Genomic DNA, 27,913 nt, shown 5'->3' on the forward strand with positions numbered 1-27,913 from the left:
AATAAAATAGAATAAAATTAAATTCAAATACCCCAAATGCGTTATACTGGAATTTTATTAATAAAACCAGATTGTGTAACGGAGAAGACTAATGTTAAGCAGAGGATTAGAATGCAGAGAAAGAGAATGAAAAAGAAGATGATAATGCATTGATCGGAAGCAAAGAAAATGTGGACCAAAATAATTTAAAACAAATTAATTAGCCGACAAAATCCAAAATACAAAAGATTTAGGTCAGCAGAGAAAACAAACAAGATCGCCCAAACAATATTTTATACCTGTGGAAAATTTAACCAATGGAATTATGGGTTTGCTTTGACATGATTCTTTCAATACTGAGCCAGAAAAAAAGAATGAAGGAAATAAGTAATGGTATATAAGTATGTCATAGGTCAGATAAGGTTCTGGCTATTGAAAAGCTCGGAAATGAGAAAGCAAGGAATGAATCGAATAAAGAAAGTGTCGCAGAGAAGAATTTCGAAGAATAAGCAGAGTGTGTGTGTTCTCGAACCGTTTTTTGTTTTGTTTTATACGAACCAACAAAAATGAGAGACAGAGGAATTATGAAGAGGAAGGAGAAGGCGCCTCTTTGGAGATGAAATGAAAGGCTTCTTATTTATTCATCTTCTTTTATACACACAAAACTTACATATATACATATCTCTTATTATTTATACATATACATACATATACATATACATATGTACATATATATGTATTATGTATACATATATAAACCCCTCTCTCTTCTTCACACATAGATAGATGTCTTACTACTACTATCATTAGCCCTACTTTATCCTCACCCAATGAGACGACGACAACAAACAAACAAACAAGAGCATCTCGATTGGTGGTCTCTCCGAATTGTTGGCGCAGATTGTCCACCCTCTGTCTCCATCTATGTCTCTGTCTCTGTCTATGTTTATGTCCATGTCCATGTCTTTGTCTATGTCTATATGTAGATTCATTCTCACTCACAACTACTGCTGGTGGCGACGTTACCATCATCATCATTGTTATTGTTTACCTTCTTCTTGTGTTCGTCATTTGCCAGTTCTCTCGAGACTTGACCCACCAAACCACTCTGCCCTATCTCTCCTTTAATATATACTTGTAAGCACCCTTGTCTAGCCATCGAAAAGTATATCAATCATCTACCTTGTTGGTTGATAGATTCTATCGACGCCAATGTATCTATATTTCTTGTCTTTATCACCCATGGAAAATCATTATCATTGCTTGTTTCTTCATTTTTGTATCCCATAATTGGCTTCAATTGTTGGCATCCTTGATGTGAATATTTAAGGTTGTAAGAGACTTCAATTGTTTTGCTCATACACAAACCTTTTGTGTATTTTCGCAATATGTGACATGTTACATGAAGTTGAAGAAGGTCTTTACACCTTCGATTTACAAAGCATTTTCTGAATATGCCACATGTACATGAAATTGAAGGTCGTTACATTTTTATGATGTTTCACATTCAATCGGCTACCTCATCCAGCTTGATATTCCACATGTTGCTAGATGTTGGCAAGGCTAAGCCATGCATGCCACATCACAACATTGCTCCTTGAAACTTCGCCCAATCATATATGATTTCAAGTCTCGACAAGAGGGTCATAACTATCTTCAATAGTGCAACCTCACTAACCTGATTGTACATTGACACCCATGTAACATGTCATCATTGGTACATTAGTTGGATTTGGATTTGAGCATTTTCCTATAGTAATATTAGAACAAGTGTTTACTTTGAAATGGTGATCATATCTTATGCTATGCATCAAATGCTACATATATTTCCCATGTGTGAAGCTATGAATTCTTTGTGCAAGTTGCTTGCTTAACATGTAAGCGAAACTTCTATTCTATCAATTTGAATTGAAACATAGGGGTGACTGGAATGAATGTTAAGACTCAAGCTAACTTATTTGCTAGCATAGCAAATGCTACTACCTAGACTAAACAAATTGATCATATTTATGTTAATAATAATGTGCATGCCAATGATATTGAACATATAATGAGCAATGACAATATAAACTTTGATTCTTTATATCTAATTGCATATGATCATGCTCTTGCATGATAGGGTTCTAGGTTGATTAATAAACATAATCTTAGGCAAAAATACAAACAAAACTTGTACATTTGCAAGATCTTTTTAAGGGTGGAATTTGTGAGACTTAGTTGTGTTGCATAAACCATTAAGTGTTGAAGAGAATGCATGCTATACATAATAGTCTTTCCATTTGCACATGAAAAGTCACTAGAGTGACCATTTTCTACAACTTAACTACCATAGGTTAACTTAGAGAAAATGAGATTTTTATTCAACATTAACATCCACAACATGGTTAGGTTGGGCTTAAATATATGCACATAAATTTCGTTTTGTTCTCAAACAACGTTAGTGCTCCTATAATGGCCACTTTCTCAACCATAGAAACCCTTTCTATTCAACGATACCTTTAGTCTTCACAGTCACAACATTTGGTATAAAGAGCACCATACAACTACGTTGATGTTGATTATTGTCCATGTGGTTTCCATTCTCAAACCCATGAAACATGGTCATGTGTCTAACAAGGGAGAAGAAAGGTCTAACTAGCCTTTATCCTCATGAACAAGAATGTGATCACCAAATTCCTTGTTTTTGTTGCTCATTTAGGATGTACTACCAATTGTTAAGGAGTTGTACTCTTGTTAGCATTACTTCCATATGAGTAGGTCATGCAATATTTATGAAGTTCCCTAAAAACTTATCATTTTTTTGTCATTGGCTAAACTTATTTGGCTTTTTCAATTGCCTAGTTAATGTTCTGTTACTTTTAAATAAACAAGTCAAAATCATGTTGTTCCATTGAAAAACATGTTTTCTACCAACATTAAAGAGCTCATCATCGTTGTGGACCCTAGAACAATAATTCCTAAATTACGTATCAAATCTTGTTCTATTAGTAAAAGAATTGTGTGTATTGCATCAACATGTATGTGACAACAATCCATTTGAATGTGTGATCTATGACTCCATTCTGATCGTAAAGTTCATGCATGCCACATCTGCAAACTGTCCTCCAAGGAAAGATTCCTTATCATCAACCTATTTCTCGCATGTGCATGTATACTTCCATAAAGGAAACATCAACCTATTTCTCGCATGTATTGCATCGACAAATAGGTGCAAATCATGTTTGTAATCGTAAATATTCATGAAGTTAATTTCAAATCCATATGTATAGTGCAAGTTCAATGTGTGAGTCAAATTGATCATGCCGGTGTTGGTGTTTTAAAATGCATACTATGTTAGTTTGATATTGGGTGTACACGGTTGGGTTTGAACACCTTGATGTTCTTTTTGTAGAATGGGTGAGGCCAGGTTTCATTTGACATTTGGTATTATGCTTGATGAGTCAAGATCACCCCCTCTTGCAAATTAAATAAGTTTGTTTATCTAAGGTGACTCTAATCCTCTTCCATTGGCAAAAACCCATCACAAGGCCTCAAAAACTTGACATATTATGATGTGTATGCATAGTACAATATTGTGATTTGCATATAATGGCTTGATTGTATGCATAGGGTGTAAACAAGATACAATTTACACAACAAAGGCACGCACAACACATAAAATATAAAATAATGATCATGTTTATATGACATGAATCATGACGCAAAAGTAAGAAAAGTTTTCGTCACTAAGAGGGGGATACATTTTTATGTTAACAAACACTTAATTCTAACTCTAATACTTCTATGAGTTTCCACCCTTATCATGTATGAATCACGCACACAATCCTTATACAAGGATGTTCAAGAATAATTAAAACTTAAGGAAGTGCCATAGCACTAAACCGTGAAGCCATTTAAAGCATTTAATTCATTAAGCTTTTTAAATTGTGGCTAAAAACTAAACCAAAATGTTAACTTGTTAAGCTCTTAAGCCAGGTTTTATGCGATTTGATTTGGCTCAAACTGAACCTTTCCCCGATTGCTAAAGCTCACCTAACAATAGCTTCCCAAAGTAAAAGATAAGCACAGTACATGAGAAAACACATGTCTATTACTCATAAAACCATTTAAGGTTCCATAGCCAAACCACTAACACCACAAGACAAAACTTGTAATCTTGCATAATAAGCTTTAGTCAATCAATGTAACACCACCACCTGCACTATATGACACATACCTTGCCAAGCACAAAAAAGGTATCATACCCTCCAAGAATATACCCACTTTAAAATAGTTTCTACAGAGCTTTGTGAAACACGTGTCCATAGCTTGCCAATATTCACCATAGTACCTTTTTATAATTCAATACATTTTACAATATTTGACACTTACACTAATCCTCATGATATTTTTTAAAGGTTATAACCATTGACACCTATATGACATTCAATTTAATTTGCCCCCATTCTTTCAATTATGCAAGAAACAACTTATAATATAATAATATGCAATTATATTCTTTGCCGGCACTTCAGTTGAGCGTGCACAATGTGGTCATATATCACACATGCACAACAACTCCCGTAGAAAATATTTGAGGTTCAATATTCCCAACTTATTGAACAAATTCATAGTTCCAAACAAGATGGATATTTCTCAAATGAGGTATCAAAGCAACTTGCTCGAGGAGAATCATAAGAATCCAATGATGTTATAAGGTATTACAACTTTCTCAATTTGGGATACCATGATGGTACAACAATTAGCATGTACAAGACATCAAAGAGGGATTGCTTCTCAATTGAGAGCACTAGGGTGTTACAGCAATCAAGCTTGTACAAAATGCGTAAGAATAAGAATTAAATATAAGAATGGCAATGATCAAACCTTTCTCTATTGACAGTACCAAAAATAAGCTTGGAGGACATTTTTGTTGCAAACATTAGGTTGTATAAGAAATGCCCTTCTCCTTACGTCAATTTAGAGCATCTCTCAAATTTTGAGATCTATCATTGGCAATACAGTACTCCTTTAGAATTTGTGGAGTTGATGTACGAGCAGAATCTGAGGCTAGAACCATCAAGAGATTTTCATCGAGCTCAAATCTCATGTACTGGCTGCTACAAGCTGAAAAACATGTTGAAAACAGCAACTTAACAAGGGCTAGTATGAGTGATATTTTATCAAATAAACAATTTGGATTTAGATCTTACAAAATAACTAACTTGGACGAGTATTTTAAACACAACTAATAAGCATCACCTTATAAAACAGCCAACTTGGTTGAGTACTTTCTCAAACATCAAATTAGGACGAGGTCTAATGTATGACAACTACTTTCAATGGGTATCTTATAGAAATAGCTAAGTTTGATGAAATGTTATAAAACAAAAAATAGCTAGCTTGGATGGATGCAATAAAACAAATAACAGGGATGAGTTTTTAGAAAACTAATTTGGGTGTCATATTATAAGAAAACCAACCCCGATGAGATATTATAAAATAACTAATTTGGATGAGGAATATGGAGCAAGATATCAGAATATAAACGGATCTGCATACATACAATCTACCAGTTGAGCCAAATGCTTCACATTTTGAATCTTCACACCATTGAAGCTCAAAACCTGTGGCAAGAAATATACATACTCTATTACATTATTCGTTAGGACTATTTGCAATAAATAAACATATTCTCTTTAGACAATAGAGCCTTTACCTGTAGGTGGCTTACATCTTCATAGCCAATATTTACAGCATGTGCAAGCACCTGGTGAAACAGGTGTTTCAGACTAAAAATGTTGGAGAAAGGATGATACAAGCCACTTCACATACCTGTGAGAGTAGAACAATCTCTTGCCCTTCAAAATCCGCCATATTAAACCTTGCGGATGCACGGATTCTTGCCTGGTTGTGAGCAAACAATTGAACTCAAGTGATTACCTATATGCTATAAACACGTAGCCTAAAGCAAAAATATGTATATCATGTAAAAGTATGGTACGCATAAAAAAACTCATTTTTAACAGTAGTATTATTAAAGTCAGAAACTACAATGGACTGGAATGGCAAAACCTATAAAGAGTTACAAAAGTTCATGATATCTTTTCACTATAGCCCTCAAAGAAAAGAGCAAGTATAGCAAAAATGTAAATTGTCTTGAAACTAGAATCTAATCAAAGTAGCATGACTGGTTTTGAGATATAAATAATGCCTATAAAGCACAGAATATGCAATGTAAATGCAATACCTAGCATCCATGCAATCAAATAGGCAAAAGAACTTGTTCAATCAAAGTGGACAACAATCTTGCTTCGTCTAAAGTGACATAAATCATAACTTAAGAGTCAAAAGAGGTCTTGGCAATAATTTACTAAAGATGTAAGACCACTTTTCCTACATAGATGGATTCATTGTTCAGTCCAGAAAAGTACAAAAGATTATAGTAGTTTAAAAATACATACCCCTATATGTAAATTTTCGTCAACATACTCCTGTCTGTAGCACAAACAGTAAAACATAAAACTATTTAACTCTTCTCATAAAAATCAAGGCACTTTATTATTTGCTAAAATATAATGGCAGGAATTATAGTACTGTAAGTTACAATATGTTCACAAACTTCTTCATATCTGTTAGACATTGAGATAGATCGATATGCATGAATACCTCTTGACGAAAGAATTTGCCAATTGTGTCATCATGAAGTGGGAATGTGAAGAACATTATGTTTGTCTCTTATGAAATAAGAGGGAGATATCATTGCCTCTTTAAGCAAGGCTTTGGCCCATTACACAAGGTAATGGAATATGAGGTCCAACAGTGCTTTGGACTTTTCTTGCTAGAACTCAAGAGACACCATCTTACATGTACCAATGACAAGATTATTTAGCCACTTTTTATGTTATTTACTTTATTTATTTTGATTTGCTGTTCTCAAAGACAAGAGAAAACTTAAGATGTAATTTATTGCTCAGTAATACAGGCCATTTTGGCCTCTTAAAAGATGTTAATGTATCCTTCTTTCTTTCTTTCTTTCTTTTCTCCCCATATACATACATAAATATATATAAAGAGGAAGAGAATGAGGCAAAACAAGAAATACACATACAAACACACATACAGACATCAATAACTTAGAGATGTTTGTAATTATTTCAACAAATCAAGAAATACACATACAAACTCACATACAGACATCAATAACTTAAGAGATGTTTGTAATTATTTCAGAACTTGGTTATGTACAGTGAGGAGGATTCATACTGTAGCAATGCTTCACTGACAACTGTAAAGACCAACCCAGCAATAATAAAGTAAGATGGTTGTCGACTCCTAATATGAATTGGCATCTGCATATGTCCAGTGTCCATCATTAAGATGATAAATTCCACAGAAAAACGAAATGGAAATTACTAAATGAATATTGATGTACCAATTGATATGCTGGTTTCAACGTGGTAATTAATTTGATTTTATGCCCATCCCGAAGTACACCAAGAGCGGCTTCATCACCCATAAATCTGCACAATTGAACACATAAATTTGTTAGCACGGACAGAGAATTTTCAGATTTATTAACCCATGGTAACTTAAAAAATTAGGGAAAGAGTTGAGTGTATAAGCTGAGCTATCAACTGTCTCCATTCAATAAATAAAAAGAATTTTATTTCCTGTAATTTAACTTCATCTATGATCTATCGATAAATTGAGAACCAAACTTCAGAATATAAATATAAGACGATACTATAATGCAAGGGAAGGACTCCAGGACTGTAACACAGCACTTCCCCACCAGGTGACCAGGGCTTCAATTCAGGAAAATAATTAAGTACTAGCATGTAGAACTTTCACCCTCGTGTACTTTTTACCTGGCACATTTTTCTATGCAGATCTTCTATTGAAAACGAAAACTAAATTGATGATTGCCTCAACTCAAGCACCTTGCTGACATGAAATGGGCCAGATATGTGTTGATGTAAACATATATTGAATTCAGCATTTGCACAACTTCACATTAAGCCAATAAATGCCATCTAAAATGTACCAGCAAGTGAGCAAAAGTTCACGTTCAGTCCATTATTGCCAAGAATTAAAGACTCAAGAACATGGTCAAGAATCAAGTTACTTTTGACTGACAAGGAAACTTAATGCAATCCTCTCTCCTCTTCTCAATGGAACTGTTGCTTCATTTGATATAGGAACTCCATCGAAGCTGAATAACACATCCCCCTTTAATGACATAAACAAGAAAATAGATTTACTATAATATTTCAGTTCCTCCAGATACCATAAAATGAAATGTGTTCTTCTAAACCTCTCTCAATATGTTTCTTGATGGTGAAGTTGGGTCGATCTTTCGAATTAAAATACCCTGTATATGATTAGATAATCAGACCATAACTTTTTGTTAAACCTCTGAATCTAAAATCAACCAATACATAAATCAGTCTTAAGCTATCACATGGAAATTTGTGAAATTCATACAAGGTTAAGGATAGGGAGAAGGGAGGAAGAAAAGAGTAAAAAGGAGGAAGGTGAGAACTAAGCACAGGTAGGAGTAAAGAGGTGAGAAGAAGCATGCCCTTGATTCAACCCTTGAGGAAAAAATGATATATGCTAGTCCTATGGTTCTTACAACAGATGTAATATATTAGTGTGACATTTCCTCCAGTGAACCATTTTATGTGAGAAGCTTCTGATGACTTTATCCATATCTTTTCCCAAAGAAATAATCCTCTCATATTTAGCACCACGTTTGATACAATATCTGATAGATGTTGAAAAGGCAAGAAAATGAAGATAGAAAATTTACAGATACTTGTAATATGCATATCTATTGGATTCGTATTTGCATGTGTACTTATGTCATAAGTTCCAATGCACCTCTATGTCAAGTTTACTATTTAGTATACAAGTGTTCAGCTTTGTGCTACACTTCGTGGTGGAATTTCTCTCATCTCCGATTCCCATGTAGCAAAGAAGTATTGAATTTCATAGCTATAGAGCAGTCTATTCCTGTTATATATAATATTACAGACTCTAAACACTAAACACTATAGAGTACTCAACTAAACCAAAACTACCTAGGAATCAGGATGGGTTAGTTTTTTGAATGAATAAGTGAACAACAGATGCAAAGAGCTTTAGAGAGTACTAAGAACGAACAGCGAACAACAGGATGGAAGAATATAGTAAAAGAACTTTAGACAGTACACAGCTTCATCTTTACCTTTGGCTCATAAGTAATAACATTCACAGTTACAAATTCAAGATGTATGATGACTAGAAAAATTGTAGATGCAGAATATGTATAATATGCAAGTCTGAAAGTTACATATCATCTTAATAGTTCAGATGGTATACCATATGATATCCCAAGAAGCATCTCACTCAGAATTACCATCCTCTTCTCAAATGCTGGCATGTGATAACCAGGGCTTATACCCATTGACCAATGCAAATAAAAATAGTCCTAATATAAAAATATAGAACAAATCAATCAAAATAGGTAAAACTAACCTTTTGCTTGGAAGACATTTTTAAGGATGCTCTCAAGTGAGGGTTTTCTAGCTTCTGAAAGATAATACCCAGCGATGGAAATCCTGTAACAATTTGCAATTGGTTAAATAAGCTGCATGGGATATTATGGACGTTAAATATTGTACAGCAGTTTGCATAAGCTTGCATATACAATTTGAATGCTGCGGATGTTCATTAAATAATACATGTTTAAAAAATGTCGATCCAACCTGTGTATTTCCCATGCATATTGTAATCTCTCAGGAAATGGTGAATAATTGGGGTTGGGATGATATATCCAATATTTTCTGCAGAAGAATTCACCTGCCATATCCATTTCAGGTAAGAACAAATGAAAAACCAACTCTTGATCGAAACAGTGACACTTACTTGGAATGCAATACCGACACAATCTCCATCATCGTCGAATGCAGGACCACCACTATTTCCTAAATAGAACATGACAGAATGAGTACTTTGTTGGTTTATTTGAGTTAAATTCCTAGATACCCATAAGAAGAGGTTTGTTTCCTCAAGGGAAATAGCTGAAAGAATTCTCAAGAGGTGCAATCCATCACATTTCAGAAATACATAATGCTAATCTCATTTATGAGTGATAGGTTCCTTAATCACCAGAAGACATTGTTAATGAAATCAGTTTTTTTGTCTTAGAAAACTCTATTAACTGCTCTACAAATCAGTTTCACAATATTTGGAAGTACGGATTGAAAAAATACATACTCTAGTGGGAACCAAATAAAAGGCAACTGTAATTAGAAACATATACATGCGGCATGGCATACACAGGATCGACACGGTTGCATATGAAATCCAAATGTCTACACTTAGTTCTAATTACTCCTAACTACACTTAGAATCAAGATCAATGGGGCCAGGACAACGTCTACTCTATGGTTGGTTGGATGAGTAGGAGAGGGTGTCAAAGCACTTCCACGTTTAACCCTAATACCTTAATTTGCACACAAGCAATTAACTTAACCTATCACACTTAACCACGTAACAATTACTTATTAAAGCACTTAACATTATAGCAAGGAAAGACACGAGAAAGAACAACAATGCAAACAAATAGAATTAAGGAAGCTTGTCAAGATTTACAACTGGCCCAAGCACATAACATGAGAGCTAAGTTTTGGCCCTTAGATTGGGTTACAACTAATGAGAAGATAAGGGAGAATTAAGCTCTAGCTCAAGTTCTCTAAAAGTGAAGAGGAAACTTAAAACACTGATAAAAGTATCTTTTATAGTTTTACAATGTTTGGGCCGTTTCACATTATCACATTAGCTTCTCTTCCTTTACCTCTTTTCCTAGAGCCATACTTATTCCTTCTCTTTTGACCAATGTCCTGGTGAATAGAAATAGTTAACATCCCTCAGGTTTATTGACAGCACATGCTTGGGTGCAGTGGTCTACAGGTAGGCGGTGAAGACATCAATCAAGTAGGATGGTGTCTAAGATGTTGATTGGGGCAGGTGCAGAGGAGAGAGGTTGGAGGGGAGGAGCAATTCGTGGACTCCTCTCGCAGATCTACTTTGTGTTATCACTTAGTGCAATTCCTTGGCAGATTGCCATCATGTAATCACTTCAAGCAATCCCATTGTGTAATGGCTTCGAAGATTGTTCTCATGGACTGGCCCTCATGGAATTTCTTCGGGAAATTCTTATTGTGGAATGGCCCTCCTGGAATTCTCTTCATAGATTTCCTTTGGGGAATTATTATTGTGAATTGGTCCTCATGGAAGCTTCTTAGCAGATTTCCTTTGTGGAATCGGCTCTCATGGATTGAAGGGTCTCTCGTGCAATGAATGGGTGCTCATGTAAAGGAAGCCCACTCGTGAACCCGATCTATTATAGCCCCTTTCTTATGTCTTGGTTGGGAGCCCATTTGTGTATCCCATCATTGACTTGTAGCATTAGTAGGAGTGATGAGGCTAAAGAAAGTTGTGACTGTTCTTTGTGGATGAGCTTGTGTGGCTGTATTATTGTCCTTCAACAACTTTTCCCTATGTCTCTTGAGTTCTAGCAAGAAAAGTCCTAGGCACTGTTGGTCCTCATCATATTCCATTACCTTGCATAGCAAGCCAAAGCCTTGTTTAAAGAGGATATGGTATCTCCCTCTGATTTCATAAAAGACATTACATTGACAAACATAGTGTTCTTTGATTCACTCCTTGATGACACAATTCGCAAATTCTTTCTTCTAGAGGTATTCGTGTATATCTGCCTACCTTACTCTCTAATTGATGTGATGAAGTTCGCAGCTGCCTTATCACATTGTGCAGAGCATAGGATAGATGTATGTCCATATAAGGTGGCCTAATGATGAATCCATCCTCTGATGTGTGTAGAAAGTGATATTTTGGGGCTGATCTATGTTATGTTGTTTTCCAAGTTAATAATATCAGTTCGGATCACTCTATTCTTTTCCACTTTGCTCATATTTAGATGGGGAGAGTCCAAGCTATATTGGAACAGGGGTAGTGCATTTATACTTATGCCATGTGACTTGAACCATTGCTGCATTTCAGCATACCAACAATGCATGTCTCCATTTTCAGCCAATTGTCTTGATGATAGAAGTGCCAACCTTGGGTAACTTCATTTAGGGGGCTCCCAAAGATGGGAACAATGTCTCGATGATTATAGGTGCTACTCCTATCTCTACCCGGATTATATCATGGGCCACCGATGCTTTGCTCCTTATCATGTGGGCAATCATTGATGTTGAGAATCAAGCTCAACTTGGTCTAGTGTGTGAACTCACCTTGAGAGTGAATAGACACTTCAACGGTCAAGAGTCACCATTATGTCACCACTTTGTATTCTAGCATTTAGTATGAGTCATAGAATCATATTCTATGACACATAACTTATGAGCTTTCACATTCTCCATGCTCCATGAGTCTTGTAGTTAATGAAGAGAGAGGGTGACTATATAAAGCACCCTCCTCCCACCTTGTATAATGTTGAGTCTTTCTCCTTTGTTAATATACTTTACCTTGCGTATTCTCTGTGTCTTACTCCTTGTCTCTCTCTCTCTCATACACACACACTGTTCATATCTATTCCGCTGCACAGAATCCATCTCTTGATTCTTTACATGGTATCAGAGCAATAGCTCGATCTGGCCCATCCGCGTGTGCTGTGTCTTACGCCGACGACCAAGAACCGACTCATCACTATCGTAGCTTCGCTACATAGCTCGCATTCGAAGAGAGAAGAATCGACATAATGAATACTCAAATAAGGAGCGTTCTCCCTACCGAGAAGTTGGATCGAAACAACTTCGCATCTTGGGAGTACAAGATGCACCAATACCTTGTCGGACAAGGCTATTGGAGCTACATCAAAGGAGCGCACGAAGACCAACCAGTCGACACCTCCCGGATACACGACATGGGAGCAAGCCGCAAGCCGTAAGCCGCGTGATGTATTGCTTGGCGACATGTGTTCACGATCACATGCTCGGCTACATTTGCGAAGCCAAGACGCCGAAGGAGGCATGGGAAAATCTACGAAAGATTTTTGCGACGAACACAACCGCAAGAAGGCTTCAACTCCGCCAAGAGTTGAACAACATTCAACAAAGGGACATGTCCATCACGACATATACCTTGAAGAATAAGGAGCTTTGCGACTCGCTCGGTTCGATAAGTGTAAATATCGATGATGATGAGATGGTGCAAATATGCCTCGGCAGCCTCGCACCACGGTTCGGCGCGATGCGAACTGCCGTTCTAGCAAGGGAGAAATCTCCCTCCTTCTTCGAGCTCCAATCAATGCTATTGGTCGAAGAAAACCATGTGCGTACAAGGAGAAATGAGTCGGACGGCCAAATGCTCTACACGCACTCGAATGGAGGAAGAGGACGTGGACGAGCGAGAGGCCGATTCGGCCAAGGACAAGGCAAATGAGGTCCGACCTATGACAACAACTCCCAATTTCAGCCGCAAAACGAAAGCCAACGAGGAACCTTCGCAAGAAGGGGGAGCTTCCACTCCGGCCCGAGCCGTCAAAATGCAACCGAATGCGGATATTGCGGAAAGCTCGGCTACCACGAAGAAGAGTGCTAAAAGAAGATGCGCGACAACTCACGAATTACACGCACAATTCCTACTACGAAGAGTATAGCGGAATGTACAAGCACAACTCCGACTACGAAGATCGTGGCGGAATGTATACACACAACTCTGACCGTGGCGAAATGTTCATGATGAAACATAGAGCAAACTCTATGTCAGCCTCTACCTCAACTAGTGCCCTCAATCCGGAGGATGTATGGTTTGTTGATTCCGGAGCCTCAAACCATATGACATCTCATAAAGAATGGTTTCTCGAACTTCGAGAGCCAGAGCGACCCGGTTATGTCAAAACCGGAGATGATACTACGCACTCGATTCGGCACATCGGCAATGTTCCGTTCGGCAAAAGAGGTAAGCAAACATACATTAAAAATGTCTTGCATGTTCCCACCATCACGAAGAATTTGGTCTCCGTTGGCCAAATGGTTGAGCAAGGGATGCAAGTACGATTCGACCAAGAAGGGTGCTTCATCGAAAAAGAGGGCCGAATCATCGCGCGCGGAAGAAGAGGGCTGGATGTTCATTCTCGATTCACACGAGATGAAATCCGCCATGTTCGCAAAAGGCACGAAAGCCGACTTCGACATAGAACTATGGCACAAGCGAATCGGCCACATCAATCTCAACAAACTCAAAGCAATGAAATCGAAAGGAGTCATCATCGGACTCCCAACATTCAAAGAGAAGGAGATTGAAGGTGTATGCGAAGCGTGCCAATTCGGCAAGCAACACCGACACCCATTCCCGAAAGAGTGGAACGTGAGCAAAGGTCTACTCGACGTAGTCCATTCCGACGTATGGGGACCGACGCAAACGACTACATTCGGCAGATGCCGATATTACGTGCTCTTCATCGACGACTTCTCCAGGCACACGTGGTTCTATCCGATGCAGCAAAAGAGCGAAGTGTTCAAACACTTCCAAAGGTTTAAAAACGAAGTCAAAAATGCCATTGGTCGTCATGTACGATGCCTTCGATCGGATGGCAGCAAGGAGTACTTCTCAGACGATTTCACGACGTACCTCTGAAAGGAAGGAATTCGACGAGAATTCCCTTGTCGACACACTCCGCAACAAAACGGAGTAGCCGAGCGCAAAAATCAGCACATCCTCGAAGTAGAGCGGGCCATGATGAACCAAAAGCATATGCCCAAGTCATATTGGGCCGAAGCTGCAAATACGGCCGTTTACCTGATGAACCGGTGCACAACATCCGGAGTGCACGAGGTAACTCCACACAAAAAATACTTCGGAAAGAAGCTGGACTTATCACACACCTGGATATTCGGCGCAATAGCATACGTGCACATACCCGACGAAAAGCGGCAAAAGCTAGATCCAAAGTCGGAGAAATGTATCCTCGTAGGATACTCACTCGAACAAAAGGGGTACAAGTGCTACAACCCCTCAACTCGAAAATCTCGAGTAAGTCGAGACGTCGTTTTTGACGAGTTCACATCCTGGTACGCACCAGAGAAGATTCCAACTTCGACCCCAATCGACGCAGAACTAGCCGAACAAGAGTGAGAAGGTGGAGATCGCCTCGAAGACATGTTCGAAGATAGCCCGATTACCACAAGGCTAAGTGGGCCACAAGAGCCCCCGAGCGATCAAAGCACATCACGGCCTAGCCCGAAGATGGACAAAGGCAAGGCAAAAATGTCGGAATACGAAGACGATCGCTTCGACGATGATGAGTCGACTCACTCACTCGATCATCACCAAGCAAAGATGGAAGATAAGAGTGGCAACGCAAGCCACTAAGAACCGATCATCACCACAGTCAAAAGCTCATTAGAGTCGAAAACCTCATTTCTCTTCTCACTCTCATGTAGGACAATGATTAACACACAAGGTTAGGTTAAAGACAAACAAAAAATGTATTGAACTCGGGACTTTGAAAGAATTAAACTTATGAGACCGAAAGAAAGGGATATGTGCATACATCGCACCCTCCATTTTTTTTTAAATAAGTAACACATGGTTAGGCAAAAAGTTAAATTAAGGAAGAACCCTTTATAAAATAGGGTGTACAACGGTGGTTACCAAGAGTTAACCACTAATACAAAACTGGAAAAGCGAAAGTAGGGTAGGGTGTCACGGATAGAGTGACATAGGGTTGATGCTTTCAATAATGGGGAGTCTAGTGGACCATCAACCACGACTACTTCCAACAGCTACAATGTCTCGAATCGGACTAGTGTTCTCGATCACTCCATCCTCCCTTTGAAAACCCTCCTTGATGCCGCCACGTAACGAGCTCGGTGATGTCGAAGACCACGACGACCCCCTAAGAAGAAGAGGAGACCGAAAAGGAGAAACAAAGGAACGATATACCTTCACACCAAAATGTCGAAACCCGAATGTCCGAAATGGGGGGCCTCCTCAAGAAGTCGAAAACCCTAAACAAAAAAACTAGAAGCCAATGTCGCTGAAGGAAACCTCCAAAAGTGAAAACTCAAAGAAGAGCAAATTGTGCCCTCTTCCCCTCCTTTTATAGGGGGAGGGCGCCTTATTTGCATTTAATGCAACTATTCCTCTTTTTCTTCAAAAAGAAATAGGGGAATAAATGCTCCTTAAATCGCGCCGCACTGACAAAGAATCGAACTTTGTACCCGCTTGAACCAAGTGAATGGCTCTAACCACTAGGGCATTCACTTTTAGTTATTACTCTTACATCTCATAAATATGTATGTACATATTGTTGCCCCTTTTTGTTTTCTATTTTCCCACATTTTACACCCTTTCTTTTTCTTCCTTTTTATCCACATTTCCACCTTTTCTTTTCCCCTCTTTCCTTACATTCCCACCTTTGGGCATGCCACATCATAACAATGGCAGCTCTAATGGAGACAATCATGTTGGACAATGGATCAGCATATGCAAGGGTAAAGAGCCAAGACAAGAGACGGTTGGTCCAATTCCTGACGGTTAGACAAAACCATCAGCACAACAAGGATTCCCTCAAACATGGAGCCGGGAAGATTTTTGTGGGCTATTAAAGCATGGGACTGCAATAGCCGGGGGCATATTTAAGCCCCCAAAATTTTTTAATAGATTTTGTCATCCCAAGAATATTAAAAAACAAGGAGATGGAAGGAAAATTCAGAGTTTATGTACCATGCTAAATACGAGATTGGGAGAATCTATATATTTCATAGCCAGCGGGCCACCATATGCTTCAAGCAACTGTAGAATTTTTCTGTCTCTATTAAGACAACTGATCTTGGATGATTCTCTGGAGAATCATTTTTAACTTTTTCTTTTTGGAAACCTGTGTAAACTGGAAAACAGAAACAGTAACATCACCTACTCTCAACTAGCATAAACCAAGGCTTTTCATGGTATAAATTTAAGTAAAAACTCAGGTTGAAAACTTTAATAGCCTTCAAGGCTGAAATTTATTCTAATGTTTCAATTATCGCTGGTTACAGATTGTGAATCAAGGAATAGCATAATATATCGAACTACCACAAGGCATTTGGATACAAACTTAAATAAAATGTATGCTGTGAACGAAAGCGTGCTCATGTCAATGAGACAAGTGCCGTCAATTATTACTGAATGGCTAAGAAGCGTTCATGTCATAAAACAAGTTACGTGAACAACATTGCAGTTGTATTTTGTGGAAAACCAAAGGGTGAAGTAGGAAACCTGGATTGATTGCAGCATCAATTTGGACAGCCAATAACTCTGAATCTCCATGTGCATAAGGAGTTACCTGTTATAAAATCAGTTTCCCTGTCAAGAGTTTGTCCAAAATCAGGCAAACTTAGAAAGATTATGGAAGTAACATCATACAAACCTCAACCCGAGAAACAACACCTTTTGTAACTGATACTGTATCCCCACCCAATGGGTATCCCACAACTGTTACTGCATCCTGTAAAATAGATGCATTTGAGGATTTCAAATCCATCTTTAATGGTACAAAATATGTAGTTGCAACTACATAGAGACATCTTTGCCATGGGAAAGAGAATTTACATAAAAAAGAGCTTAGGAAACCAGAGATTTTTTCAGTAAATTAATAAGATGATCCAAAAAAAATTGTTTTTTTATGTAAAGAGCTCTTAGCTTTCTTAGTTGGGCTCTTTAATCTAGCATTTGTCCTAGGAGATGTGCATGCAATGGTGGCAGATTGGCTCTCTCCAGCTTTCCAGCATTTTCATTTCTGTTGAGTACATTTGAGAAATACATATGCCATGTTTCAGACAAAATATGTTGTGGAGCATGGCATTCTATCATTTTCTTGTTTTCTACATGTCATTCTCTTGCAATCACAGGGGCTCCCTCGCTTCGGAGACCTCTCCATTCTTGATCGACCTATGCTAGCGATCTTTCGAAGACAAAAACTACAATCTATCTGACTTAAGAATCTTACACATACCAATAACAAGATTCTTTAGTCGCTTTTTTCTTATTTACTTTCATTCTCTCTTTTTTTACTTGGGAACATTTTGGTTTGTTGTCCTCAAGGACAAGACAACACTTAATATGTAATCTTTTGTTTGGTCTTATGGGCCATTTTGGTCTCTTGATAGACGTTAACATATCTTTCAAATATGTAGTTTGTGAATTTGGAATGCCAACTCCTCCTACTGCTGCAGTTAAGCTGATATATCAAACTCATCCATTTACAAAACATGGATTTCTGTGAACAATATATTGATTTAAACATTATACTTTTCTCAGTTTCCATCTATTTACTATATTATTAATTTTAGCCTTCTTTATGATTCGCCATCCTGGAAATAAAGGGTAGCAAGTAGCATTTTCCTATCTATTAAGCAATCCTTTTAAACCATGCATTGAACTAGAAACTAAAAAATTTACTTTAGCAATATAAGACACTCTTGAGTTCTGTAACACTATTTTAGTTTAGTAAACTGTCAGATAGGAACAGAAATCTAGATATCATTTCATAATTCTTCTTCCTCATGCATCATGAGTCATTAGTATGTGCATAGCCAACATGAACTTTACTCTTTAACTTCTCTCTGTAAACCAACACAAGTTACTTTTTAAGTTCAAAAGGTCATAATTGATTGGTGAGGCCATATGAAAGAAACTGTTATCCTACAAGACATCAACTAGTAAACACTAACTGATTTCATTGAGTATGAACTTCAAAGTTCTTCTGACTAGAGAATCAACAAGTTTGATGAGGTGACCACAAAATTAAGTTCAACTTGAGACAACTTTTTTGTGCTCAACACCACCATAGACATACTAAAATTCTTATAAAGGGAGAAATTCACTCCAGAATCCAGCAAACGTATGTGCATCATTCATTCCCTCCCTAGACATTAATATATCTTTCTTTCTTTCTTTCTTTCTTTCCTTGACTCCTCCTTTTCCTCAGAACTCAGAATCTAATACCCAGTCTCACAGAAATGGGAAGCACATAAAATCCACCTTTACACATGAAGAGTTATGGTGCTGCTATTCATTTTTCCTGTCCTTTGGAGGCTCTAATCATAGGACTACAGCTTAACTCATTGTTTATTTCACCCCTGCTCCCACCCTTGGCATAGTTTAGTATATAACATCTTGTAGAAACAACAGAATCAGACACATATAAGGCAGCCTATGGAATCTAGTATCAACTTTGACTTACAATGATATGCTGATTTTCATTTTGGAAAAAGGGAATATCTTAAGAGCATTAGTTACCAAGATCACCAGATGGAGGGTTATTGATATTATCATTACTTTGCATATAAAATTTGATTAATAAGATCGCCATTCATAATGGGAACTGGGGCACTGTCAGAAATGGAAGGTTATTAATAGCCTAATTGTTTGGCATATGGGCAGAAAATGATATTTAATAGATAGATAGATAGATATTTTTGGCGTCCATAGAGAGGCCAACATTGACCCATAGGACCCATAAGAACATCAGAGGATGGATTCATCATCAGGACATCTTATACAGACATACATCTATACTATTCACTGTGCAAGCTGATAGGGCATTCTAGAGGTATTCGTGCATATCTGCCGGCCATGCAAATTTGATTGTTGCATCTCAATATTATTGTGAATAAGATAGTGCCACTGTTGGTTGTTTTTAGCTGCCATGAAAAACAATATCTAGAAACTGATTTTCTGGAATCGCTATCTCAAGCCCTTTTGGAGACAGAAAACCCACAACTGTCAGCTGCTGAATTGACTTAACACACCGACCAAAAACCAAATATTTGCCCTAGTGTTGCACAGGAAAATTAAAGTCCCCACCTGTACAACCATATGTCAACCATCTTTGACGGGTATCCTTGGGATAGCTTGTAGTTCGACTTCATTGGAGTCAACTTCAACTTGCAGCAGATCATCCCAAAGGTCTTCAAGATTTCTGTTGAATACTTTCGTTGTGACATGAAGATGCCAAACCTCGATCCCAAGGAAATAGTGTAAATTTCCCAAGTTCATCATTTCGAACTCAGTTTTCAAACACTTGTGTTTGGCCAATGCACTCTTCATGGTCACCTGTAAGTACTAGATCATCCACAGATATGATGATGATTACTTGTTTCCCATCCTTCGTTTGACATACATACTTGCATCAGAAGCACATTGCTTCAAGTCGATCAATTGTAAGAAACTATCTATCCGCTTGTTCCAAGCTCTCAATGCTTGTTTTAGACCATGCAATGCCTTCTTCAGCTTGCAAACTTTGTTTTCGAAATTTGGCATGTCAAACCCTGGTGGTTACTTCACGTTTACATCCTCCTTGGGATGCCCATTCAAAAATGCTGATTTGACATCCATTTGATAAATTGACCATCCTCTTGAAACAGCCAAAGCTATGACCATTTGAATTGCCCTCATGCTAGCTATCAGGGCAAAGGTTCCTTGTACATCGAACCCTTTGATTTGGGAGTACCCTTGCGCTATAGGTCTGGCCTTGAGCTTCTCCAAAGAACCATCGGCTTTACACTTTGCTTTCCACACCCACTTGGTGCCTATCACTTTGTGCCTAACACTTTCTTCATTTGTTGGTCTTTCTACCAACTCCCACATGTCATTCTTCATGGTGTAGTCATATTTTGATAGCATTGCCTCTTTCCACTTTGGGTCGGACATGGCTTCCTCCACCAAGGTCAACTCACTCATAGAGCCTATGCAGTTCACCATCAAAGCCATGTTGATGATGTGATCAGAGGTTCTTCCTTGCTCCTCTATTCTTCTTGGTCTTCATTGTTCATCGGTTGGAGTTTCGGGAACTCAACTTGAGGATTACAATGGCCAAAGAGTTGTTGAATTGTGTGTGTGGAATATGAAGAAAATTAAGTTGGTCACTGTAGTGTATTTTATGAAATAAGAGGGAGATACCATTCCTCTTTAAGTCAAGCTTTCGCCCACTATACAAGGTAATGGAATATGAGGACCAACTGTGCTTGGGGCTTTTCTTGTGAAAACTCAAGACACAAAGAAAAGTTGTTGAAGGACAACAATACAACCACATAAGCTCATCAACAAAGAACAATCACAACTTTCTCTAGCCCCATCACTCTTACTCGTGCTACCAATCAATCAAGAGCTACTCAAGTGGGCTCCCAATCAGGACATAAAAAAGTGTTTACAATAGATCGGGTAATAAAAATTTGCATCGCACTTAGGCCCTGGCCTCATGGACCACGCACCACCCTTGTCATCGATAAATGCCATCATCTCCCACGATCACAAGTGCTTCCCTCGTTTTGGAAACTTGTACATTCTGGATCGACCTATGGTAGAGATCTTTCAAAGATAAAAATTACAATATATCTGACATGAGAATCTTATTATCTTACATGTACCGATAACAAGATTCTTTACTCACTTTTTATCTTATTTACTTTTTTTTTACTTAGTAACATGTATTTTGGTTTGTTCTTCTCAATGACAAGACAACAGTTAAGATGTGATCACTTGTTTGGTCTTGTAGGCCATTTTGGCCTCTTAAAAGACGTTAATATATCTTTCTTCTATTCATTCTTTCTTGAATTACGCTTTGACAGAAAAATCTTAGCAAGTTTCCCATGATTAACCATGACTGCACTTCCTGTATGCTTGAAACTGCAGCCAATGTAAGTATCTATATTTGATTCGTGAATGTATTCCGTCTATTGTTAATCTATAATATAATATTGGCATCTTAGTTGTTAGGAAAACATAAGCCTCCACAAATTCTGCTCCACATATGCGCTAAGTTACATCAATGAAAAATATGTGAGGCTTCTACCCATCAAGGACACAGTTGACTGGTTATCTTGTTTGAGATATTATTCCCCACCCAGCATGGTCCGTTCTATGATATTCAAGAATCCTAAAGGCAAAGAAGCTGAAGAGCAAGATGACTCCTCGCTTGTGCTCTGAAATATAAAGACCTATGAAATTTGATTTTTCATATTATTGTTACCTGAAGACTTGGAAGACCTCCAAATTCCAAAGGCTCAACATCCTTCCAGAACTCATTATCTTCTACTGTTAAGAGTGCCAGATCACACTCTGCCCCAACAGATAGCACCTAGAAAAGAAAAGCATGTGGCATCATCCAGAATTGTACCAAATAATTTGTACTAGTATTAAGATTATTTCTTACAGTAGCAATATACTTGGTATCATCACCTGTCTTCTTCACGGTAACCTAAACAAATGCAATACACATTTTGATGATTATAACACTGCTTTTCTTAAGATATGTATAATGAATTTAGAAAATGATCATCCACCTGAGTGTAATGTTCTACACAATGAGCATTTGTGAGAATTCTTCTGCCTGAAATCACAAAACCACTGTTGAATAACTTCTAGTTAGTTCTGTCCTGCAAATACTTGCATCACAGGAACAATTGAAATGTGTAGCAACTCATATAAAAGAAAAATATCTAGTTCGGAATGTTAAAATTCTTTCACGACATCCACACATCAACAATGCATTCTAATACGAACATCCACCATTGCTACATCGAATTAACATCATACCTTCCAGTGGTGGCATATTGCCTTTGTAATTGCCATGGCAACGAATAGTCTGGTTCAGCTGATATGCAAAAGACCTGCAAATCAAATCATACTAACTATTAGGTTGGAAACCACTAACGTAACTCAGTAGAAGTACAAAAGTGGGCACCTCATCACACAAGATATGATTTGGTTATGAACTAGGAACATATGATAGCTACTATGGATGGACTGCACCCTATATGTACAAAATGTTGCGATGAAGAAGACTTTTTTATATGAGCACTTTGCCTGACATTACTCTCATTGCCGTGAAAGAATCGTCGCCACTCCCCCTCCTGAGTTTCACAAAGAATCAGTGGTTCCAATACGCAAAAGTGAAGTCAGGTGTAAAGGAACTTTTCCTGCCCAAAGCCTTCGACCTTTATTAGATCTGAATGACCCCTAACAGAATTGGTAGAACATATTGATATCGACTTTCCCGCTCATTTCTAGCTATATAAGCAAGGTCCTTGCATAGTTTTTTTTCTCAGGGAAACCAAGAAGACATTAGCCCCTGGGATCACTTTCAATAGCCCCGGACAAGTCAAAGAGGTCAACTTAGTCGAGGAGAACGACTCCAAGCCAGTGGGCAACCTCACTCGAGAGGACAAAACTACCAGTAATAGCCTTCTTTGAGAGTTCAAAGATGTTTTCTGTTGGAGCCATGCAGATGTGAAAGGTGTTCCACTAAAAGTGACAATGCACACAATTTCTATGCCAGAAGACGCGTCCAATCCTGATTAACCCTCCACACTGGATGCAATTAGTGAGTGCAACAGTTGACTGATTTACTCATTATAGAATTTCGAAAGCCTATTATAATGTACAAGTTCAAAAGAGATATTTTTTACATTCAATAATCAAGGGGGGCGTTCTTGGATAGTCCCCAAAATAAGAAGCACACCCCTAAGTTGAATTCTGAGAACTGCATATCTTCTCCCAGATAGGGGAACCAAGGTACTAGCAAGTGAAGCGATAGTTTCATGTGCTTAAGTTGAGTCTTTGTTATCCTTTGTTAGACCTATCCAGTGAAACAATGGAGTAGAGTTGTGGTCTACTTTGACAATTTACAGTACAAAACTAGGATTATTTAGAGAGATATAGAAAAAAGATAGAGAAAAGAAGAGGAAGAGAAAAGAATACTTCAATATACTATTAGGAAAATAATGTCATCTTCTTAGACTCTAAGAATAACAACCCCAAATAACTACTTTAATCTCAATACACTAGTTCATAACATAGTCTTTCTTTCTTTCTTCATCCTTCTTCCTTCTACTAAGCATCTTCTCACTTCTTCTAATCTTCTTATTCTTCCGTACTGCTTCTTGTAGATATTGTATTCTTCCTCCTTGTAGATATTCTATTCCTCCTTCCCAATTACTAGGAATACCCTCATATTTATAGGCTTTTAGTTGCATTATTTTTGCTTTTTTCTTTTCTTTTTACATATGCTCGAGTTTATGTGATGTGTTTTTCATATCATTATTTATGCTTTGTCATCCCAAACTTGTTATATAAGAAAGCTTTCTTTGTCAGCTTTCTTATGAATCTTTTCTTTTGAAATTTGGATATGAGATGAAGAAGTTATAAGCTTTTTTATCTAGCTTGCTTTTTCTGCCTTTTTTCGCGTTTTTTTCTTTTTTCTTTTTTCCTGCTTTTTCTACTTTTGAAAAACGCCTCTAACTTTATATCCCTTTAAGTTCCTTTTTCTTTTAACTCTTGAGACTTTCATTTCGTGCTTTACTCTTATACACCTTGGCATCCAATGTATTTGCCACAGTCTTTTCCTATGAGCAAAAATCGACTTCACACATACCATATAGCCCCATTGACCTCAATTGATCCAATAATCACTAAAACTCCATGCAATAAATGGCAAACCTCATTATGAGCTTCTTGAGGGTGTCACAAAAGGTAATTAATGCAAACTTTTTTCTGTTTGTAAAACAATACATTACCTTTTGCAACCATGTTTAAATTTTCTAAATTACTATCACTTAATAGTACTTAACTGCAAAGATGCATGAGTCAAAAGTTAAAGAGTATCTCCATCTCACCTTCACAACAGCCTTTAGTAGTTGCCTGTCTTGCAAATGCTCTTCATCCTAAAATTTAATTCACCAGGAAAATCATAGTTATCGCAAATCAAAGTATATGACAATCTTTTTAAATGTAGTGTAGCATTGGCAATCCTATCAATGTAAACTAAAAAGTGTATGGGACGTCCTTTTAGAAAAATGATTAAAGAACACTTACAATATCATTATTTGTGCCATAAAAGAATGTTCCACTATCCACAGATAGTTCCTTTTCTAATGAGCTGATATTTTCATACTTTCCCGTGCAGTTGCATTTGTGCGTCCACTTTGAAGTTAAAAGTGAGCTTGCCAATTGACCTCTGTCCCCGACAATTGACTGATTCGATCGCAAGCTAGAACTGGATAGAATTACCTTACGTTTTTGTAATTCAGCAACCTCTCCCTGATCATGAAAAAAACAACTTATTAATTTCCAGTATAACAAATAAATTAGTAAAGGGAGTTTTAACAATGAGAATGGATGAGACGGAAACATTAGACAATTTGCAGTTGCATGAAACTTTTACTAGTAGAAGAACAAACTATACAATTTAATTTGTAATTGACACTGATGGAGACATCTCTTGGTGCAAGAGACAACTGGATTGACCGAGAGAATCAAAGTGTCATTGCCTTCTAGGATTGTAACCAAATAGGTTTGCCTACTCTTAATTGACATAACAAAGAGCCATCAAGAGAAGACAAGGTTAACAGCCCTCTTAATTGGATTTCCCAACAGAGAAATTACCCTAGATCCCCTCTTTGCATGATGGCAGGAAATCCAATTATTATTACTCAAACAAGCCTGAAATATATGCTAGTCTATACTTCTACAAGAAAAATTGGAAACATCCTGAAAACAATTATGCAAGTGCAATAACTTAAATGGTCCTGCATATTCTGTCTTGCATATATGGTGTTGTAAAATACAATACAAAAAGATACACAAATACCTGCAGTGACACATGTCTATTACATATTTCTCTATGGATCATCAAGCAAACAAGAAACAAGTAAATGTAGTATATGTGCCTTATGTGATGAATCACAAGATTATATATGGGCTTCTCTTTCAGTGGGTTGGAGATATCTAGAAGATTGCATTGATACAAGTGAAAAAGAATATGTCTTTCAACCAGCAATGTGTCCAGCAATACTGCCTGTACATCAAAATGGAATGCATTTTTGTATTTGCCAGCTATGCCACCAACCATATAAATATGTCAATTATATGGTCTTCATATAGTCATGAATCTTGAATCACAAGATTATATATGGACTTCTCTTTCAGTGGGTTGGAGATATCTAGAAGATTGCATTGATACAAGTGAAAAAGAATATGTCTTTCAACCAACAATACTGGCTGTACATCAAAATGGAATGCATTTTTGTATTTGCCAGCTATGCCACCAACCATATAAATATGTCAATTATATGGTCTTCATATAGTCATGAATCTTGAATCACAAGATTATATATGGACTTCTCTTTCAGTGGGTTGGAGATATCTAGAAGATTGCATTGATACAAGTGAAAAAGAATATGTCTTTCAACCAACAATACTGGCTGTACATCAAAATGGAATGCATTTTTGTATTTGCCAGCTATGCCACCAACCATATAAATATGTCAATTATATGGTCTTCATATAGTCAACATCCAGTTCAGTTTGTGAACTGATAATTCCTAAATGTGCAAAAAGGACATGGCTTAAGCATGAATTATTGACATTCAAAACAGCAATAATTGGCAGTTGTTTACATTCTTTTTTGCCAAAAATGGATATTAAAATTTACATTAGCTTATTTATTGTACTTAGAATACTTTCATTTCCAGGATTAATATTCTTCATTTTGCCATAGCTGATACTGATGAAGATGGTAATGTTTCTAGACCGAAACATTGCAACTTAGAATGCTTAATTTTCTAGTAGCTCTAAAACTACTAATTTTCTTTACTGCTTTAGCTAATATAAATAAAAACATAACATAATATTACGTGAGCAGCACACAATTGTAGATTGAAATTCTTATACTTTCTCAACCTTTGTTTGAAATTCTTATAGTTTCTTAATCTTTGTTCGAAATTCTTATAGTTTCTCAATCTTTGTTCAAAATTCTTATAGTTTCTCGATCATTGTCATCTTTGTTACACCATATATCACCTTGCAAACAACATCTCGAATTGGTTTCCAAAAAGTTGATTTCTTATCTTTTTTCTCATGGTTTCAAAAAAGTCGATTCCTGCTACACCATGAGTCGTGACATTATCATAATCCACAAGCTTGAGGCTTCATTATAATAATTAAGCTCGAGGCACGCATTCTAGCCATCTCAACTATGGCTCAATCGACTCTCTTTCTCTCCCTCAGTTCATGTTTCCTAGACTTTCTAGTACATTAAAACGGCACCGATAACAGCAAAGACATCATCGCGGAGACTTACCGGAAGGTGAAACTGGTTTCTGATCAGAGAACAGGGGGTGCAGGAGGAAGGAACGAAGCCACAGAAGAGCATCTGCGAAGGAGCATTTGCGGAGGGACGAAGCACAGACACCATTTGCTAGCTCTCGCCTCTCCTCTCCTCTCCTCTCCTCTCCTCTCCTCTCCTCTCCTCTCCTCTCTCCTTCGGAGGTAGTCCAAATACCACTCATTCATTCTTCACATTGATAATCGTCTCTCTCTCTCTCTCTCTCTCCATTGCATCAGAACCTTTCGTCTTGTCCGGTTTCACACTTGATCGACCCCACCCCAACTTGTCCGGTGTCACACTCATGGACCTGACCCTGACTTTTCCGGTTTCACACTTGACCGACCCGACTCCTACTCTTCCGCAGGTTATTGATCGAATTCTTCGGTTCGAGCCCCACGCTCGTCGAGAACATTATATTTTACACTCACAAGGCCCGGTTTGATCTAACAATCGGCGTTTACAAATGTTGAAACTTTAACCGAACCGCGAAACTGTTAAACCGAACCATTAAACATTTTTCAAACTATTAAACCATTAAACCGTAAAAACCGCGGTTTCGTGGTTCGGTTTCGGTTTTCAACATAGGTCTATTTTTTATTTTTTATAATATTTCATTTTTTGAAATTTTTGAAATTTTTAAGATGTTCCTAAAAGGTGAGAATAAGGTCTAAAAATGCAAAGATTGTTTAAAAACAATTTTTTAAAATTTGTTTTAAAATTTTAAAAATTTTAAAAACAATAATAATAAACCGTTAAACCATGGTTTTTGACTGTTGAAATCGAACC

General features: G+C 37.4%; 1 protein-coding gene across 7 annotated transcripts; it reads right to left on the reverse strand.

Annotated features, from left to right (window-relative positions):
• Nucleotides 1–4,542: 4,542 nt before the first annotated feature.
• Nucleotides 4,543–27,245, reverse strand: LOC147851093 (protease Do-like 2, chloroplastic). Of its 7 annotated transcripts, XM_087335745.1 has the most exons (21): nucleotides 27,101–27,245; nucleotides 24,835–25,059; nucleotides 24,636–24,683; nucleotides 22,558–22,631; nucleotides 22,305–22,368; nucleotides 22,175–22,219; nucleotides 21,992–22,099; nucleotides 17,390–17,467; nucleotides 17,239–17,305; nucleotides 9,871–9,929; nucleotides 9,711–9,804; nucleotides 9,481–9,563; nucleotides 8,276–8,332; nucleotides 8,087–8,190; nucleotides 7,394–7,481; nucleotides 7,225–7,310; nucleotides 6,423–6,456; nucleotides 5,794–5,865; nucleotides 5,678–5,728; nucleotides 5,525–5,585; nucleotides 4,543–5,085 (listed from the first exon to the last, which is right to left on the reverse strand). In XM_087335745.1, exons 1-21 carry the CDS (start codon nucleotides 27,212–27,214, stop codon nucleotides 4,934–4,936), a joined length of 1,764 nt encoding a protein of 587 aa, XP_087191871.1. In that variant the 5' UTR covers nucleotides 27,215–27,245; the 3' UTR covers nucleotides 4,543–4,933. The 7 variants fall into 7 exon arrangements, 4 of the variants coding, with proteins under 4 accessions (XP_087191871.1, XP_087191875.1, XP_087191872.1 ...); XM_087335749.1 differs by lacking the exon at nucleotides 27,101–27,245 and having other exon boundaries at nucleotides 22,305–22,351; nucleotides 24,835–24,924; XR_015531607.1 differs by lacking the exon at nucleotides 6,423–6,456 and having other exon boundaries at nucleotides 4,938–5,085.
• Nucleotides 27,246–27,913: the final 668 nt, after the last annotated feature.

Source organism: Azolla caroliniana, unplaced genomic scaffold (assembly GCF_043228905.1).
Source record: "Azolla caroliniana isolate FFs.n. ecotype wild unplaced genomic scaffold, voAzoCaro1.0.p SCAF_20, whole genome shotgun sequence".
Classification (NCBI taxonomy): domain Eukaryota; kingdom Viridiplantae; phylum Streptophyta; class Polypodiopsida; order Salviniales; family Salviniaceae; genus Azolla; species Azolla caroliniana.